At 38.2% G+C, this 18,247-nt stretch overlaps 1 protein-coding gene across 2 annotated transcripts in view; it reads left to right on the top strand.

The window, feature by feature from the left end:
• The window catches only part of LOC149186807 (uncharacterized), a 361,700-nt gene that overhangs the window by 63,706 nt on the left and 279,747 nt on the right, over positions 1-18,247 (top strand). For both annotated transcript variants that reach the window (XR_016255718.1, XM_089411140.1), the window contains exons 4-5: positions 17,196-17,288; positions 17,454-18,131. Coding sequence is in view for 1 of the 2 variants with exons in the window: in XM_089411140.1 (XP_089267266.1) it covers positions 17,196-17,288; positions 17,454-18,131 (771 nt within the window). In the remaining variant the exon portion in view is untranslated. The remainder of the gene's footprint in view (positions 1-17,195; positions 17,289-17,453; positions 18,132-18,247) is intronic.

Here is an 18,247-nt window from a genome sequence, read left to right as displayed (position 1 = left end):
AACTTCGTAAGTACCTCTTATGGGAATAATATGAGCACTTTTCGTTAATTTATTCACCACAACCAAAATGGCATTATGCCTTTGTGGGGTAAGAGGTAGTCCGACGATAAAATCCATAGAAATTATCTCCCATTTGGTCATAGGGATGTCGTGAGGTTGTAGGAGACCTGCTGGATGACAATGGTCAACGTTCACTTGATGATATTCAAGACATTTTGCAACGAATTGGACAATATCGCGTTTCATACCTAACCAAAAATAAGAGTTTCTTTGTATCAGCATACATTTTCTTTACATTAGGATGTGCACAATATAATGCTCTATGGGCTTCCTTAAGAATGGTGTTTCGGAGATCCCCACTATCAAGTATGTACATTCTTCCATGGAATAGCAAAATTCCATCATCTTCTAGTTCATATCTGTCAAACTTAGGTTTTTTTGGATTTTTACTATCAAGCTCGGATCTCACTTTTAAATACCATCTATCTCTCAAGAGATGTTCTAGTACTCGTTTCCTCAAGTCTACTTTGATAGGTATGAGGGAAAATATTCGTGGTCTTCTACTTAAAGCATCTGCCACCACATTCTCTTTTCCTTTAATGTATGAAATTCCAAAGTCATACTCACTTAAGAATTCACTCCATCGTCTTTGCCTAGCATTCAAGTCTCTTTGGGTAAACAAATATTGTAAACTTTGGTGGTCACTTTTGAGCATAAAGCTTCTCCCTACTAGATAGTGTCTCCATATCTTTAAAGCTAACACTACAACAGCTAACTCTAAATCATGCGTGGCGTAGAGTTCTTCATGAGGCTTTAACTTCCTGGAGGCATATGCTATTACTCCTTTGTCTTGTATTAATACTGCACCTAATCCTTGCTTGGATGTATCTATAGATACGGTAAAGTCTTTGTCCATATCAGATGCTCACAAGATTGGTGCACTGGTCAACAATCTTTTAAGTTCAGAGAATGCTCTATGACATTCCTCAGTTCATTCATACCTAACTCCTTTATGTTGGAGGGTTGTGATACGGTGTGTAATTTTTGAGAACCCTTCTACAAACCTTTGATAATATTTGGCTAAACCCATAAAACTTCGCATTTCATGCACATTCTTCGATATCAACCACTCCATGATTGCTTTTGTCTTTTCAGGATCTACCGAGATCCCTTCACCAGATATAATATGACCTAGGTAGTTAATTTTTTTTGAAAGAAGGAACACTTGGATAGCTTTCCATATAACTGGTGTTTCCTGAGGCAAGATAATACTATCCACAAATGTTCTTCATGCTCTTTCTCATTTTTGCAGTAGATGATAATATATTCTAAGAAGTCTTGTACAAATTGGTCGAGATATTTGCAGAAAACACTATTCATAAGGTTCATGAATACTGCTGGTGCATTGGTCAACCCAAATGGTACCATTGTGAACACATAATGCTCGAAGCGTGTTCGGAATGCAGTCTTAGAGATATCGCTTTCCTTAATTCTTAATTGATGATAACCTGACTGTAGATCGATCTTTGAAAAGACATAAGCTCCTTTCATTTGGTCGAAGAGGTCATTAATTTGAGGCATTGGATACCGATTCTTTACTGTAGCTCAATTTAAGTCTCGATAGTCTATGCATAGCCGTAAGGAACCATCATTCTTCTTGACAAAAATTACAGGTGCACCCCAAGGCGAGGTACTAGGTCGGATGTGTCCTATATCCAGTAGTTCCTTCAACTGGATTTGTAACTCTTGAAGTTCAGGAGCCGTCATTCTGTAGGGTGTTTTAGAAATTGGTTATGTACCAGGTTTCAATTCTATTGTAAGATTAAGTTCCCTTTCAGGAGGTAATCCTGGTAGTTCCTTTGGAAAAACATTTGGAAATTCAGATAACACTGGATATTGCTCTAAGGATAGTCCCTTCTCCTTGCTTACTTCTTGAACTGCGTATGTCCGACATCCTTTCCTTAAGCAATGCTTCATTTGCATTGCTGAGATGAAGCGTAAAGATACCTTCCTCTTAATACCTTGGATTTGGATCGTCTCTCCTTCATCATTTATGCAGAGAATTCTTTTCCCATAACAGTCTACCCAAGCTTGATGAGCTTCTAACCAATCCATCCCTATGACGAGGTCATAAGTTCCTAGGGTTGTGACATAAACTTTTAACTTAGTTGAATAGATCCCTAGATCAACTTTGCATTCCTCAACACTTAAATCTACGAATTGAAGTTCTCCCGAAGCCATTTCCACTTGTTTGAAATCATTTTGCTTGCGGGGGCTGCCAACCCACATTTATTTAATGCATATGACGAAATGAAACTATCAGTGGCACCAATATCAAATAATATTTTGAGTTTTATACTGTTAATAGTACTTGAAGATTCCACTATAGTGGACTGATGTTCTGCCTAGTTGTTGTTGACTACTGCATGGATTCTATGATTGCCTTGGGTATTTGATGATGGCTCTTTTCCTGCTCTATGCATTATACTTGACGAGGCTTCCAGACAATCACGTTGCAAATGCGGTCCTCCACATCCCCAACAATTAACTTGGGATGATCCCCTTGAGTCAGATTGTGAGTTTCTAGAAAAGGAGCTCCGTCCTCTTGTGCTACTTCCTCTCGTACTTCTTCCTCTATTAGTAGTTCCTTGAGATTTCCATTGACTTTTGTTTGACAATTCAACAACTATAGTATTAACTGTCATGGGAGCTCTTGCTCCTACTCCTCTTGGGGTAAATCTATTACCATAAGGAGGTGGTCTTGAGCTACTCCCCTGAAGAAGTTTTGGGGAGTCTTCCCTAGAAATCCTAGTTGTGGGGGTCTTGTCGGTCTGACATCTCTTTTGATCCCTATATGTTCCTCTGCATAACGGGCACATTCAACTGCCTCTACCTTTGATCTTAAATCTTCACTTAAATAAAGTCACTAGGGTTTCTAAGAGAGGCTTCTTAGTCCTCCACCCACCTCATCCAGGTTCCTCTATCTTTGACCTTGCCATTATTGACTCCATTGCCCAATTGAGAGAAGGCACTAGACTAGTTTGTGGTGGTCATTTTAATTTTTTTGTTTGTTTAATTTCTCTTCAATTTATGGTAACTAGGGTTAGGGTTAGCTTAAATCTGCATTTAATAGCAATTTATTGTCCATTTGTTATTGCCCTATTGAAAGGGATTGCATTTAATAAATATAAAAAGGCAAAATCTAGCATTAATTGCATGTTTTCACCCCAAAATTAGGGCTTACGTCTCTATAATAAATGCCATTGTATGCATTTTTAACTATTGAAAACCATTGTTTACTTAACCCTTGTTTGCCTCCATAGCCTTTGCTCCTTTGTTGGTCCTATTACTCATAGTCTAGTTTCTATAGCTGCTATATGTCAGTGTGTGCCTGTTGACCACTACTGGTCAACTTCCCATGCAGTACACCCTCTTTTCTTGGCAGAAAGGGGTAGCACCTGAACGACGTGTCCGTGCCAGCCTACAGTCATCAGCAGCTTGATCATTTCAATTGTAAACCCAGTCTGCATGTATTAATTGTAAATAATCTTAGCAGACATGAGTCATGTATGTAATTTGCCTAGGTGGACCTAACTTTCTGATGATAATCTACGTCCCGGAAGGTTTTTCGTCTCACCGATCCACGGATCGGCAGAGTTTTCCTTCAAACCTGACCCCAAAGCCGGGATGGACTTTGTCATTGGAATTTTAGGAGAATCCTAGTGTGTTGATCTGCTAGATTATAGTTGTGTCGCAGAACTGGGTGATTTGTGAGGGTCTATGTTAAAGGGGTTTTCTCCCTTAAGATGTAAATTGTAAAAGTCATGATGTAATGTGTCCTGAGGGTCGAAAAATGTTTTAAATCCCCTCATGAGTCCTAAGTCCTAGGTCCTAGGTGATGTTTTCCGAAGGCTTAGTTCGATGATCCATTTTAAAATAAATTAAAAAAATTAAAAAATGAATAAAAATAATAAAATAAGTAAAAATTAAAAAATGAAATAAATAAAAAATTAAAAAATAAAGCAAAAACCCTAACTAATAAAATAATAATATTTTAAGTGAATAAATCGACGGATGAGATCAAGAGATGTCTTGATCCTCATCAACGGTCGAGATCATTTCTGCATGGATCACTCGAACTAGCCGTTGGAGGCATTTCCTTTAAGTAGGGTGCTAGGGGTCATTTCAGGTTTATCTGATCTGTGAGTCTGGACTGAAAAAGCTCTCTTGTAATCTGATTTTCTGGTTAATAAAAAGACTTTGGGGTTCAAAACTGGCTGGTGTTACTCTCTGGAATTGCTGTGAGATGTTTGTTTTTTCTGCATATTTCAGTTTTCAGCAGTAAATAATAGCTGGTTTTCAGAGTATTGTGAGTACAGGTATCTTGCTCACGTGCTAGGGTTTGAATGTTGTAGGGTTTCTGGAATAATGGCAGGTATCTCCATTATTTCTTGAAATCTAGCAGCATTTCTTGCCCTCTTTACTGATGTTTGCTTGAGGTGTGCAGGAAATCTTTAGGTGAAGGGTATTTGTGGGCATTTGGGGAAGTTCTGGGCTGAACCAGCCGACTCCCACAGGCTTTTCTTTGCAGAGCCTAGCTGATTTTGGCCCTGGGTTAATCATTTAAAGTTTATTTCCTGTTTTGCATGAGAGACTTTCTTTCTGTTCACAGCAAAGTTCAAATTTCTGTTTCTTTGAAATATTTCTGTGCTCACTGCTAAATCTGACTGCTAAGGGGCTAAATTTGTACATTAATCAGCTGTCTTAGGGTTTCGAATTTTTTTGATCTAGGGTTTCAAATTTTTGTGCAGTTTTTATTAGGGTTTTGTCTTTTTTGCAACTGCAGGATCGCCATCAGGGTTAACGCAATTCAGTTTAAGAGGAAAAAGCGGAGATTGTCAATGTGTGTTCATGCCCAGAAAGAAAAAAGTTATTGAATGAATTAGCATGGTTCTCTTGCTGCCTTTCGAAGCACAAAAATAAGAAAAGAAATATGTGAGAAATTTTCCCAACGAAACATCCACGCTGAGAACTCGACGCATCTGGTTATGCTCATGATACCAGCGAAACCCACTCAGTGCATCATTTTCTTCTACCGCCGATCCCATCCTGCCTTCTGCGTATTGTCATACTTTCGATTTCCTTAACTCCGCTGAGGGAGAAGCATATCATCAATCCCTTTTTCGTTCAAACAAACTCGCTAAGATTTCCAGAAGATACACTTCACATATGGGTTGGCGTTAAAGGGTTTTCTGTACAGGCACTTTGATAATGCCAGAGGAAACGTGCTTGATAGTTCCATTTCTCCGCCGTCTGCCATCAATTTTACAGCCCAGCGTCAGCTATCAAAACCCTCTGTTTGTGTCCTGCGTGGAGGCATCCAAAACATCAGGAAATGGTTTCGATTTGATCCGTAGTTTATCTGGCAGCTTCATCATCGGGCCAGGTTTATCTTCAGTCGTTTTTCTTTGGTGATACGATCCATCGCCGCAGGGAAGGATTCTCAGCTCCATCGAACCCGTCTTACATATCCGCGTGGGCACCAAAAACGTATTCGCGCGGGCAGCAGGCCTATCCTTTCACGCAGACGGTAACATCAGGTTCCGAAAAGGTAAAAGGCATTGCGTTAGTGGTTTCATTCTTTACGTCTCATACGTTAGGATCCAACTTAAATAAAAAATTCATAAAAAGAAAATATGTAAATCGATTTTGGTTTGTTTTTTTTGGATTTCATATGGTATTTGCGTTTGATGTTAATGGGTTAGACGTGTTTTGTCTTTTTCTTAAGTTTTAGGTTTAGATTTAAAATTGTGTAGTTTTGTTTTTTTTTTTTTTATTTAAAATAGTTTTTTAATATTTAGTCATTAGATTTTAGTTTAGTTAGACTTTGGTTCAACTTGCATAATTTAGTTTTTTTTTTAGATTTTAATTAGATTTTTAATTAAATTTTGATTTTGTGTTTAGTTTAGTTATGTTTCAGATTTTTGTTTAGTTAGATTTTATTTTGTTTATTAGATTTGTTTTAATTAATTTTTAATGTGTTAGTTTTATAGTTAGAATTTAGAATGTTTTAAATTAGATTTTTTTTATTTTTTGTTTTAAAATAAAAAGGAAATAAAAAGATTTTATTTTGTTTTTCTTAGACTTTAGTTTAATTTTCATAATTGTTAGATTTTAGTTTAATTTAGATTAATTTTAATTCATTCTTTTCTTTAGATTTATTTGGTAATTTTTTTTTTTTTAGATTTTATTTATAAAAAAAAAATATATATATATATATAAAATAAAAAATAATTTTGAAAAAGCATAAAAATTTTGTGGAAAATTCTCTTTATCAGATCCAGTCATTTTCGGGATTTGTCATATCTTTCATGCTGAGATCTAAATTTTCAAGTCGAGATGCGAAATTGATATCTGGTTAATGGTTTATGATTCGTGGTGGTTTAAAGCATTCATCCTTTTTCAAAATTCTCAGTTGTTGGATATCGTTTTGGTCATTGTGATTTCGCTGATACCTTTTGATGACAAATGATTGTTGTTCACGATTCATCTTTCTTATCATTTAACAAGTAATTATTGCAATAATAATCTCTTAAGGCACTGGTCTGCTCAGTTAATCAAATCATTTTAGTGCTTTTTATATCGTATCTCGTGTCTCCCAACCAACTGGTCGACAGTTGGTCTCATCATCTCACAGGGACTACCCCCTTAGCCGCAGGAGACAGGCTTAAACGGAGGGATCGGGGATCAGAGTGACAGCGCCCGGTCTGAACGTTGTCGTGTCAATCTGCGCGACAACATTTTTTGGCGCCGTTGCCGGGGAATTTTTTTTCTCGGCATTTCAATGACAATCTTCCTTCTCATTTTTATCTTTTCATCTGGCCCGGCAACGCCAACATTTTTTGGCGCCGTTGCCGGGGAAATTGTTTTCCTGGAGTTTCATCGACATTCATCTTCTCATCTCTCATCTCTCAGTTGAGCTGGCAGATTCAATATTTTTGACATCTTTTCATCCCATATCAGCAGCATCTCTTGGGTTTGTTTCTTGTTTGGGTGGCGACTCCACTTTCTCATTTTTCCCAGACAAGAAGCTTTCCTCATATTTGCTTGTGGTTACTTTTTGGATCCTAGAATCAGATTCATTGTTCAAGTGGCGACTCCACTTCTTTCATCTCTTAATTTCTTGAGCAGAAATCTATTTCTATCATCCATTTGATCCCTTATTGTTCATCATGGATTATTCATTTAAACCATGTCATTTTACTGATAATCTCCATGATCTTTCGAAAGAGGCCGTTGGTAAATTATTTAAGTTCTCGGGTGGTGATTCGGTCACTGTTAAACAGCATTTAAACATGTTTACTTGTGTAATGATCTTATATTGTAGATTTCCTCAATATAATCATGAAGATTTCAAGATGCGTCTATTTGTCCATTCTTTAGAGGGTGATGCCTTGAATTGGTTTAATAATTTTCCTCATGATTTTTTCACTTCTTTACAAGACATTCTCAATGCTTTTAAAGATAGATATGATAGTCCAAACAGCTTGCCTTCTGCCTCTAAAATTGTGCAACAGAATGAAAGTAATCATATTAAAGGTCAAGCTGTTGAAGAAAGATTTCAAGATCAGAATGTGTCATCCACCAGTACTAATGCAGATCAAGTTCATAATAGTGGAAAATCAGGGACAAATGACAATGAAAGGGAAGAGCAAAAGCAAATTTTACGAGACCTAATGATGCTGGTAAGAAATATGGAAATCAATCAAACTAATTATGTCAATGATGTGAAAACTTTATGCACCCACCTGGAAAGACGTAATAGGGAGACTGAGGTCACGCAAAGTCACCATGCTAAAGAAATTGAGGCCATGAATACTAATCATGAAACAGAAATTAGAATCATGCAAAGCAAGATGTCAGTCTTAGAGGAAAATATAGTGACCATTAAAGCTGATCATGATAGGGAAATTGACTCTATGCAAAACAAGTTATTAACTATGGAAGAGGAAATGACTATCATGACGTTCAATCATAATAATCAGTTGGCTGACATGCAAGCGAATCATAAAGAAGAAATAAATTTCATGCAGCATTACTTGATGGACATAAAGGAAAAGAACAATAAAGTGATAAAAGACATGGAAGAACATCATGCCAGACAAATCGGCGATATAAAGGTTGAACACTCTAGACAGATGGATGCCATTAGAATACAGGTTCAAAGGTTTCAGCAATTGGAAGATGAAAGAAACCAGGTGACATCAATAGATCAGGAGCCTTCTCATGTGTTGCAACAAGCTCCATCTTATTATGAGGAGGTTATTAATTTGATTGAAAGATGGTTAATTGAAGGTGATCCGGACAGACTTAAGAATGATAAAGATCAGATGCAGGATAAAGAAAGACATAGCACGCATATCTTACATACTTCATCTGATAGCTTTGAAACAGAAAGTTCCGTGTCATCAGTAATTCAACTTGCCAGAAAGAAAAAGCGCAAGAGAAAGAAAATAAGAAGAAGATTTGATACATCAGACGGCCGTGAGCAGCTTGATTTTCGGATAGGAAAAAGTCCTACCATATGCAAAATTGGACATGGCACATCCGACAAGCAGCCGACAGATTTGCCTGAAAGCAGGCAAATGCTCAGTATGCACTATATTGAACACATCTGATGCCATGGGGCATCTTCTGTATTGTATTTCTATCCCTACTCCTTGTCTTTTCAGCATTTCATTTCTAGGATTAGATTTACTTTTCATGTTATTAGTTAGTTAATAAATGAAGAGCTTTTATCTTTCTTGTGCTTAATGTATATGATGATTTTGGACGGACGCTACTTATATTTTGTTGTGTGTTGCATGGATGCAGATTCTGGATTCTCACATTCCTACAGAGCAGCAACGTGTCCCCAAGTAGAGCCAGATGTTGACCACTACTGGTCAACTTCCCATGCAGTACACCCTCTTTTCTTGGCAGAAAGGGGTAGCACCTGAACGACGTGTCCGTGCCAGCCTACAGTCATCAGCAGCTTGATCATTTCAATTGTAAACCCAGTCTGCATGTATTAATTGTAAATAATCTTAGCAGACATGAGTCATGTATGTAATTTGCCTAGGTGGACCTAACTTTCTGATGATAATCTACGTCCCGGAAGGTTTTTCGTCTCACCGATCCACGGATCGGCAGAGTTTTCCTTCAAACCTGACTCCAAAGCCGGGATGGACTTTGTCATTGGAATTTTAGGAGAATCCTAGTGTGTTGATCTGCTAGATTATAGTTGTGTCGCAGAACTGGGTGATTTGTGAGGGTCTATGTTAAAGGGGTTTTCTCCCTTAAGATGTAAATTGTAAAAGTCATGATGTAATGTGTCCTGAGGGTCGAAAAATGTTTTAAATCCCCTCATGAGTCCTAAGTCCTAGGTCCTAGGTGATGTTTTTCGAAGGCTTAGTTCGATGATCCATTTTAAAATAAATTAAAAAATTTAAAAAATGAATAAAAATAATAAAATAAAGTAAAAATTAAAAAATGAAATAAATAAAAAATAATAAAATAAAGCAAAAACCCTAACTAATAAAATAATAATATTTTAAGTGAATAAATCGACGGATAAGATCAAGAGATGTCTTGATCCTCATCAACGGTCGAGATCATTGCTGCATGGATCACTCGAACTAGCCGTTGGAGGCATTTCCTTTAAGTAGGGTGCTAAGGGTCATTTCAGGTTTATCTGATCTGTGAGTCTGGACTGAAAAAGCTCTCTTGTAATCTGATTTTCTGGTTAATAAAAAGACTTTGGGGTTCAAAACTGGCTGGTGTTATTCTCTGGAATTGCTGTGAGATGTTTGTTTTTTCTGCATATTTCAGTTTTCAGCAGTAAATAATAGCTGGTTTTCAGAGTATTGTGAGTACAGGTATCTTGCTCACGTGCTAGGGTTTGAATGTTGTAGGGTTTCTGGAATAATGGCAGGTATCTCCATTATTTCTTGAAATCTAGCAGCATTTCTTGCCCTCTTTATTGATGTTTGCTTGAGGTGTGCAGGAAATCTTTAGGTGAAGGGTATTTGTGGGCGTTTGGGGAAGTTCTGGGCTGAACCAGCCGACTCCCACAGGCTTTTCTTTGCAGAGCCTAGTTGATTTTGGCCCTGGGTTAATCATTTAAAGTTTATTTCCTGTTTTGCATGAGAGACTTTCTTTCTGTTCACAGCAAAGTTCAAATTTCTGTTTCTTTGAAATATTTCTGTGCTTACTGCTAAATCTGGCTGCTAAGGGGCTAAATTTGTACATTAATCAGCTGTCTTAGGGTTTCGAATTTTTCTGATCTAGGGTTTCAAATTTTTGTGCAGTTTTTATTAGGGTTTTGTCTTTTTTGCAACTGCAGGATCGCCATCAGGGTTAACGCAATTCAGTTTAAGAGGAAAAAGCGGAGATTGTCAATGTGTGTTCATGCCCAGAAAGAAAAAAATTATTGAATGAATCAGCGTGGTTCTCTTGCTGCCTTTCGAAGCACAAAAATAAGAAAAGAAATATGTGAGAAATTTTCCCAACGAAACATCCACGCTGAGAACTCGACGCATCTGGTTATGCTCATGATACCAGCGAAACCCACTCAGTGCATCATTTTCTTCTACCGCCGATCCCATCCTGCCTTCTGCGTATTGTCATACTTTCGATTTCCTTAACTCCGCTGAGGGAGAAGCATATCATCAATCCCTTTTTCGTTCAAACAAATTTGCTAAGATTTCCAGAAGATACACCTCACATATGGGTTGGCGTTAAAGGGTTTTCTGTACAGGCACTTTGATAATGCCAGAGGAAACGTGCTTGATAGTTCCATTTCTCCACCGTCTGCCATCAATTTTATAGCGCAGCGTCAGCTATCAAAACCCTCTGTTTGTGTCCTGCGTGGAGGCATCCAAAACATCAGGAAATGGTTTCGATTTGATCCGTAGTTTATCTGGCAGCTTCATCATCGGGCCAGGTTTATCTTCAGTCGTTTTTCTTTGATGATACGATCCATCGCCGCAGGGAAGGATTCTCAGCTCCATCGAACCCGTCTTACGTATTCGCGCGGGCAGCAGGCCTATCCTTTCACGCAGACGGTGACATCAGGTTCCGAAAAGGTAAAAGGCATTGCGTTAGTGGTTTCATTCTTTACGTTTCATACGTTAAGATCCAACTTAAATAAAAAATTCATAAAAAGAAAATATGTAAATCGATTTTGGTTTGTTTTTTTTGGATTTCATATGGTATTTGCGTTTGATGTTAATGGGTTAGACGTGTTTTGTCTTTTTCTTAAGTTTTAGGTTTAGATTTAAAATTGTGTAGTTTCGTTTTTTTTTTTTTTTTTTTTTTTATTTAAAATAGTTTTTTAATATTTAGTCATTAGATTTTAGTTTAGTTAGACTTTGGTTCAACTTGCATAATTTAGTTTTTTTTTTAGATTTTAATTAGATTTTTAATTAAATTTTGATTTTGTGTTTAGTTTAGTTATGTTTTAGATTTTTGTTTAGTTAGATTTTATTTTGTTTATTAGATTTGTTTTAATTAATTTTTAATATGTTAGTTTTATAGTTAGAATTTAGAATGTTTTAAATTAGATTTTTTTTCTTTTTTGTTTTAAAATAAAAAGGAAATAAAATGATTTTATTTTGTTTTTCTTAGACTTTAGTTTAATTTTCATAATTGTTAGATTTTAGTTTAATTTAGATTAATTTTAATTCATTTTTTTCTTTAGATTTATTTGGTATTTTTTTTTTTTTCTAGATTTTATTTATAAAAAATAAAAAAAATATATATATAAAATAAAAAATAATTTTGAAAAAGCATAAAAATTTTGTGGAAAATTCTCTTTATCAGATCCAGTCATTTTCGGGATTTGTCATATCTTTCATGCTGAGATCTAAATTTTCAAGTCGAGATGCGAAATTGATATCTGGTTAATGGTTTATGATTCGTGGTGGTTTAAAGCATTCATCTTTTTTCAAAATTCTCAGTTGCTGGATATCGTTTTGGTCATTGTGATTTCGCTGATACCTTTTGATGACAAATGATTGTTGTTCACGATTCATCTTTCTTATCATTTAACAAGTAATCATTGCAATAATAATCTCTTAAGGCACTGGTCTGCTCAGTTAATCAAATCATTTTAGTGCTTTTTATATCGTATCTCGTGTCTCCCAACCAACTGGTCGACAGTTGGTCTCATCATCTCACAGGGACTACCCCCCTTAGCCGCGGGAGACAGGCTTAAACGGAGGGATCGGGGATCAGAGTGACAGCGCCCGGTCTGAGCGTTGTCGTGTCAATCTGCGCGACAACATTGCCCAAATTTTGCATATCATAAAAACCCTAACTCATAGCAACTTTCTTGTAAGTCATAAAGTTATAGGAAAGTGTATTTGAAGTCTAGGCAACTCTTATCTTAACTTTCGAGGCTTGGCCAATGACTTTCCCTTCAATTATTGGACCTTGCATCACCCTTGAGCCCTCCCTAGTTGAATATCTAGCTGGTGATCTTTTGTAGGGAAGCCTCCCTTGTGGGGATGATATCCACCACTATAGCGATGGAGAGAATCCATTGAGGAAACAATGGTGGCTAATCTCTTGTTGCTATAAGACCTAGTTTGCCTAGTGAGGTTTTGCACTAGGCTTGGTAGATTTTGCGGTATGTCAACTCAGGTTGGCAAGGAAGACTTTCTCTAGGCTTAGCTAGCTTGATGCCCAACTTCCTGTACCTGCCCTCGTGGGTGACATGAACATAAAAACAATAGAGTAGATGACTTCAATATCATTAACCCTGACTGGACTGAGTTTGAAATGAAGGAAGACACAATATTGTATAATGAACACAATATACGATTTTGGAAGTAAAGTATTTCAGTGAAAACCACTTTCTATTAACAATCAATGGGGAAAAACACTGCAAACATAGCAATACATGGTGGCTAGAATGGTGGCAGCTCATTATTGAGGAAGGATTTAAGGACTATGATCATTCACAAAAAGCTTATAACAAGATGTTGAAATTACATTTATAGAAATGCCAAAAACTCTAAGAGGAAAAAAGTCTAAAATGTAAGAACCCTTATCTCTAGCATATAGTTGGTGCTGAGTGTGCACACTAAGCTGGATGATGGTGAGCTGTAGGAAAAATAGCAGAGCCTTGGTCAGATGACAACATTTTGCTTGTTGCTACATTTGAGGTGTTATTTAGCTAGTTGGAAAGAGAATTTGCACTCTGAGCTAGATGCTTGGCTATGGTGCATTGGAACTTTGAAAAATGCATTGGAAGGCCACAAAAGATGCACTAGAAGTTCATGAGCCAAAAGGTGCCAGTGTTGGGACTGTTTGTGAGATGACCTTGGATGGCCATATGGATTGGTTGTACACCCTGTTACCCACCATTTTGTGGGTAATATCACTAGGAGAATTTTTTTTTCCAAGATGATCTTCACCGGCAGCAAAACAACCCCTTGCAACCATCAGCTAGCTCATTGTGCCATTTCTCCGCCACTTGAGCCAGCCATGTGGTCCCTCACCCATCTACCATGATCGTATGTTTGAAGGTGGGCCTCCCGAAGCTAAAGGTATGCCTTGTAATTTTGAAATTGAGTTTTGTAGTTTGCCTATCATAGACACTTTTGGGCACAGATTAATGGGGGGGGTTCGACTGAAAGAATGGGCTAGGTTTGTGCTTCTATCCCCTAGACCCCTTTTAGGACTTAACCTTGGATTCTAGTCCCGTGGGATCTCTTTTACTGACCACTTGGTTTTAGTGATGGTATTTCATGGGAAACCCCGATTTTGGTTACGTGGTCCTGCTCACTTATCCACTCATATTACCCCCTTTCTATTCATTATTACCCAATCCATCATTTCTCCCGCTGGGTCCACATTCCTCCATCAGGTCCACATAGGGTCAGCTCACCCCTTCCCCTTGCCCACACCTTGGGTCATGGCTTGGAATGAAACCCGAAGGTTGATGCAGCTAAAAAGAGAGTCAAAAGCATATATGGCCACATTCAACAGGAAAAGTACCACAAAATGCAAAAGATTGCCAAGACAAAAACATTTAGCACGTGGGCAAAAGCCATTACATGAAACTCTACCCCATTAGCATGGCCATCACCTTGGTTCCCACAAGTTCTATGAACCTTTCTTATCATATAGAAACCCATGATTGTCCCAACCCCTGGTGGGCGATGAACTGCCCCACCTTAAACTGGGGTACTATATCTTATACATCATGCTCTAACCCCTTGAACCCTGAGCAGTTAATCAAAGAAAATCACAAAAAGGCAAAAGGCATACAAAGAAGGGTGGAAAAATCAAGGCCGTGGCACCTCATGTACCATGATTGCTCCCTCCTACACCTTATAAACCTAAGTGTGGGCTTCCCTCTTGTTAGCTACCCTTGTGCCCCAACATTTGACCCAGGGCTTCCCCTTCTCATTCCCTACCTCATTCACGCCTTTGCCACATGCCACCACCTTTTGACGGATGTACCTTGACTATATTATGCCCTTTAGAAGCAGAAATCACCTAATAGGGTACTTGGTTAAACCCATTGGGAGTTCAGGAGACATTGGCACATCCCGAAGCCCATTATGGAAGGGTAGGCCATTATGAAGTCCCCACCCATGGTCCATGATTAGTTAAGTTCATTTACTCAGTTTCTTTAATGACTTGTTGTACTAGAAGCCTAGGGGATGCATTGGATCTTATGCAGGATTGCAAATGGTTTCCATTTGGGGTTTGGTCTCCCTATATGGGGTCCTAATCCTCCAGAGGGCTACATTGGCACATATAGGGTGTGCGTTGAGAGCCATGGGCCTCCACAACAGTAGATTGCACTTCATGGATCCCCACATCCATTCAGAGATTGCTCGTGGTTCACTTATTGGACGAGGAGGATGCACCTGATCCATCATGCCCAACTGGCTCCAGATCCACACCATACACTTGACAGATGATCCAGGACTTCTACGATGATGTGGCGTCTCCTACATTATCATCCTAGCCCTTGGGGGCAAACCCACAGGCATCTTCGATTTGTTTGGAGATGCATAAGGGCACTTGTGTGCCCCCACATTCATTTGCAGCACCATAGGTTATTTCAAGGGGCCAACCCCTTGTCCACTGCTTTGAGGGTCCTATTCTTCATTGTGGTACCCATGGACCTCATTAAGCATCTTAGAGGGCCCTACGACATGCATAGATTATTATTTGTCCTCTTGAGAGGCTTACTTTTTCATTTGTGAGCTAGTTTGGTGGGCTTGTCACCAAAAGGTTGTATTATTAACACATTATTTTATTTTTGGGGCTTATGTAGGCCAATGAGGCTACTTCGAACTCCTTAGATGTGTATAAATACAAGTGAGGTGAGATCATTTCTCATCATCACTTTGGATTGGATCTCTCTCTTCTTTAGAGAATTTCGCACTTTTTGCTGGAGGATGAATTGGAGCATTTATGGATGAATTTTGATGTATGGTTATTGGTTTATCTTCTCTTGGAGCTTTTTTATTGCCATTTGTGAATGGTTGGATATACTCTACTGCATGTAAGTACGAAATTTTGATGTTATTCTTTGTTACATTTGTCATATATGCTGGATGGGATTTTCGTTGTTTAAGGCTAGTTGCTGCATGCAAATTATTGCTTAATATTGTGGGATTGTCTCTATTATAACGTTTTCTCCATGCATTGGCCCTTGTAGTATGAGCGAAATCTCCTAGAGGTAAAATTTGACCTTGACAAGCCATTCCTCTTGTGCATTTGAAGTATAAAAGCTACAAGATTGCTTTCACTTGACCTAGAAGGGTTTGTGAAGCAATTTTGAGGCCTCCTTGACTGGAAACCAAGAAATATTACACATAATAAACATAGATTCCATTCTCCCAAGTACTAAGGCACTGATCTACCAAGGGTGGTCACCAAAACTCATAATCTTTCACCTCCTCCCAAGTCTAGCCACATTGGGGTGCCTAGGGAATCAATTTCCCGACAAGTTAGCCAATGAAAAAGTTCGATCTCCTAGGGTCTCCTGCTCCAGCCTCTCTTCTAGCCCTCCTCCAGATTTGAAGACATTCCGGTGGTAGTTGGAAGAAAAGCCAAGCCCTAGCTTCGAGACTAAAAATTGCCCTGCCATCCCCAAGGCTAGCACTTGCCGGGGTCAAAATAACATCATTGAGTCAAATACTTTCTTTGATCCTTCCCGCCTTGTTTAGGGTAAGAAAATCATTGATTATTTCATACTTTCCCCAAACCCCAGACGGGGTCCACTTGGCCCCGTGTGGTCTCATTGCTACAAAGGACTATTCTCCGAGAGCCATCCAAGATACCAACTTTAACAAGTATTTAGGGTGTGGGAAACTCCATTTAAAGCCTATTCCCATACACCTAACCCCAAAAATCATCCTCCTTTCCCTCGAGGCACATAGTACCTTGCTTAGGAAGCAAGCAAGCTTCATTCTTCAAAACCTTCTCGGAAAGGGTCTAGGTCACTCATATCCATTGACTTAGCATTCGTTGGTGACTCCATACATATTGGGTCTCCTCCCATCGGTGAAAGTCCGTAAATAGAAGGAAGCCTTAGCTGAGGTGACAGTGGGCTAAGATTGCATTTGTTGCCCTTGGCCTAGCATTTGCCCTTTAGGGATTCCCCTTTAGGTCCCCTTGCTAGTTTGAGCGGTAACACACCCTACTAATCAGGATTTTCCTTACAAGGAGTTCCGATAGACCTCATGGTGAGGACTTCATACTAATGATATTAGACCTAAATCAATGGCCTTAAGGTAAATCTTCTTTTGAAGTTAAAATAATCCTATCCATGACGTATAATACTATAAGTCACTACATTATAAAATAGACTTCACAGCAAAGTATGCTTGGTTGGCACAATGGGGCTAAGAAGTATTAGTAAATGAGAGGAAATTTGAGACTTTAATTCCTGTTATGCCCTGCCTTTTTGTACACAAACAGTTAGTTTGTTGTTGTCTTCATATTCAATATGAAACCACTCTAAAGAGATACATATATGTAATCAACTTGTCAAATTACATATTCTGCTAGAATAAAATTATCTTGTATTAGGGTCTTAAATAGTTTTTGAGCTGTGTTATATTTTAATTGTCATTTTAAAGTAATAAAAAAAATATGCCTGAACCCACTCTTACATGGTTTTGTAGGTGATGCACAGTCTGTGAGCTCCTTAGCTGTTTTGTCAAAGCAGGCACAAATCTTCAATCTCCAAAACTGGCTTCACTCTGCTGATTTTGAAGGTTATATTCAACTTTACATTTTTTTAGATTTTTGGTTACTCTATGTAGTCCTTATTAGATTCTTTTTGCAAGGCTATGTCTTTTGTGATTTTTATCTCTTACATCTGTAGGTGTTAAACTGGGTAAAACAGTGGTTGATGTGTGGTTTAGTTTTTCTTTGTACAGAAGAGCGTTCCTCTTCAATAGACGTGGACACTTCACTGGTGTTAAAGACACTTGACTTCCCACCACTGACATGGGTTGTCCAGGGATTTGATATTGATCTTCAGCCTTCAGAAGCACCTATGCATTATCTTCAACGGTATATAGATGCACAAGAACATGCTGGCGACCGAACATTGGAGACCTTATTTTCACACGGAATTTCTTGTTATACTCTTCGAACTCCAGCAGATTTAAACAATCTACGTGAAAGATATGGGAGCAAAGCATTAGCAGCAGAAGACGAATTGTTTTATAGTCTCCATCCTAAGTACCTTATGGATGTTGAAAATCTGCGTACTGCAGTTTTTGGGAATTTAACTGCAAAAGGTGGTCAGAAGCTCACAGGAAAGAGACTGGCAAAATTGTTGCCCCTTCTGGTGCACTATGTTAATGAAGATTTCCCTTTAAGTGCGGATCGAAAGCTAAGGGATGTCCTTGTTGATGTCATAATAGACGGTGCATTTGCTGGAGGTGTGCAGTATTTTGAAAAAGAGATGCAATCAGTTTTCTCAAGGCCCAAAAATTCAAATTTACCAGGAAGAGTTCTGAGCTCTGATTCAGAGTATCTGGAGGCTCTTTCGGCTTCAGCTATGTCAGCAGTCACAAGTCAGGAATTCAATGAGATAATAGCAGCTGCAGGTATTTATGAAGCATTGTCATTTATATTTATAATGTAGAAAGTCCAGCCACATGATTAACCCTCATTTTTGACAAATTTTACTATTAATTTACATCTTATAGGTAATATTAAATTT

The sequence above is a fragment of the Pinus tabuliformis genome, chromosome 3_1 (genome assembly GCF_031772625.1).
Source record: "Pinus tabuliformis cultivar Carrire ecotype Pingquan chromosome 3_1, CPIR1, whole genome shotgun sequence".
Classification (NCBI taxonomy): domain Eukaryota; kingdom Viridiplantae; phylum Streptophyta; class Pinopsida; order Pinales; family Pinaceae; genus Pinus; species Pinus tabuliformis.
Note: the sequence above shows the minus strand (reverse complement) of the source record. Positions and strands in the feature narration are given on the sequence as shown.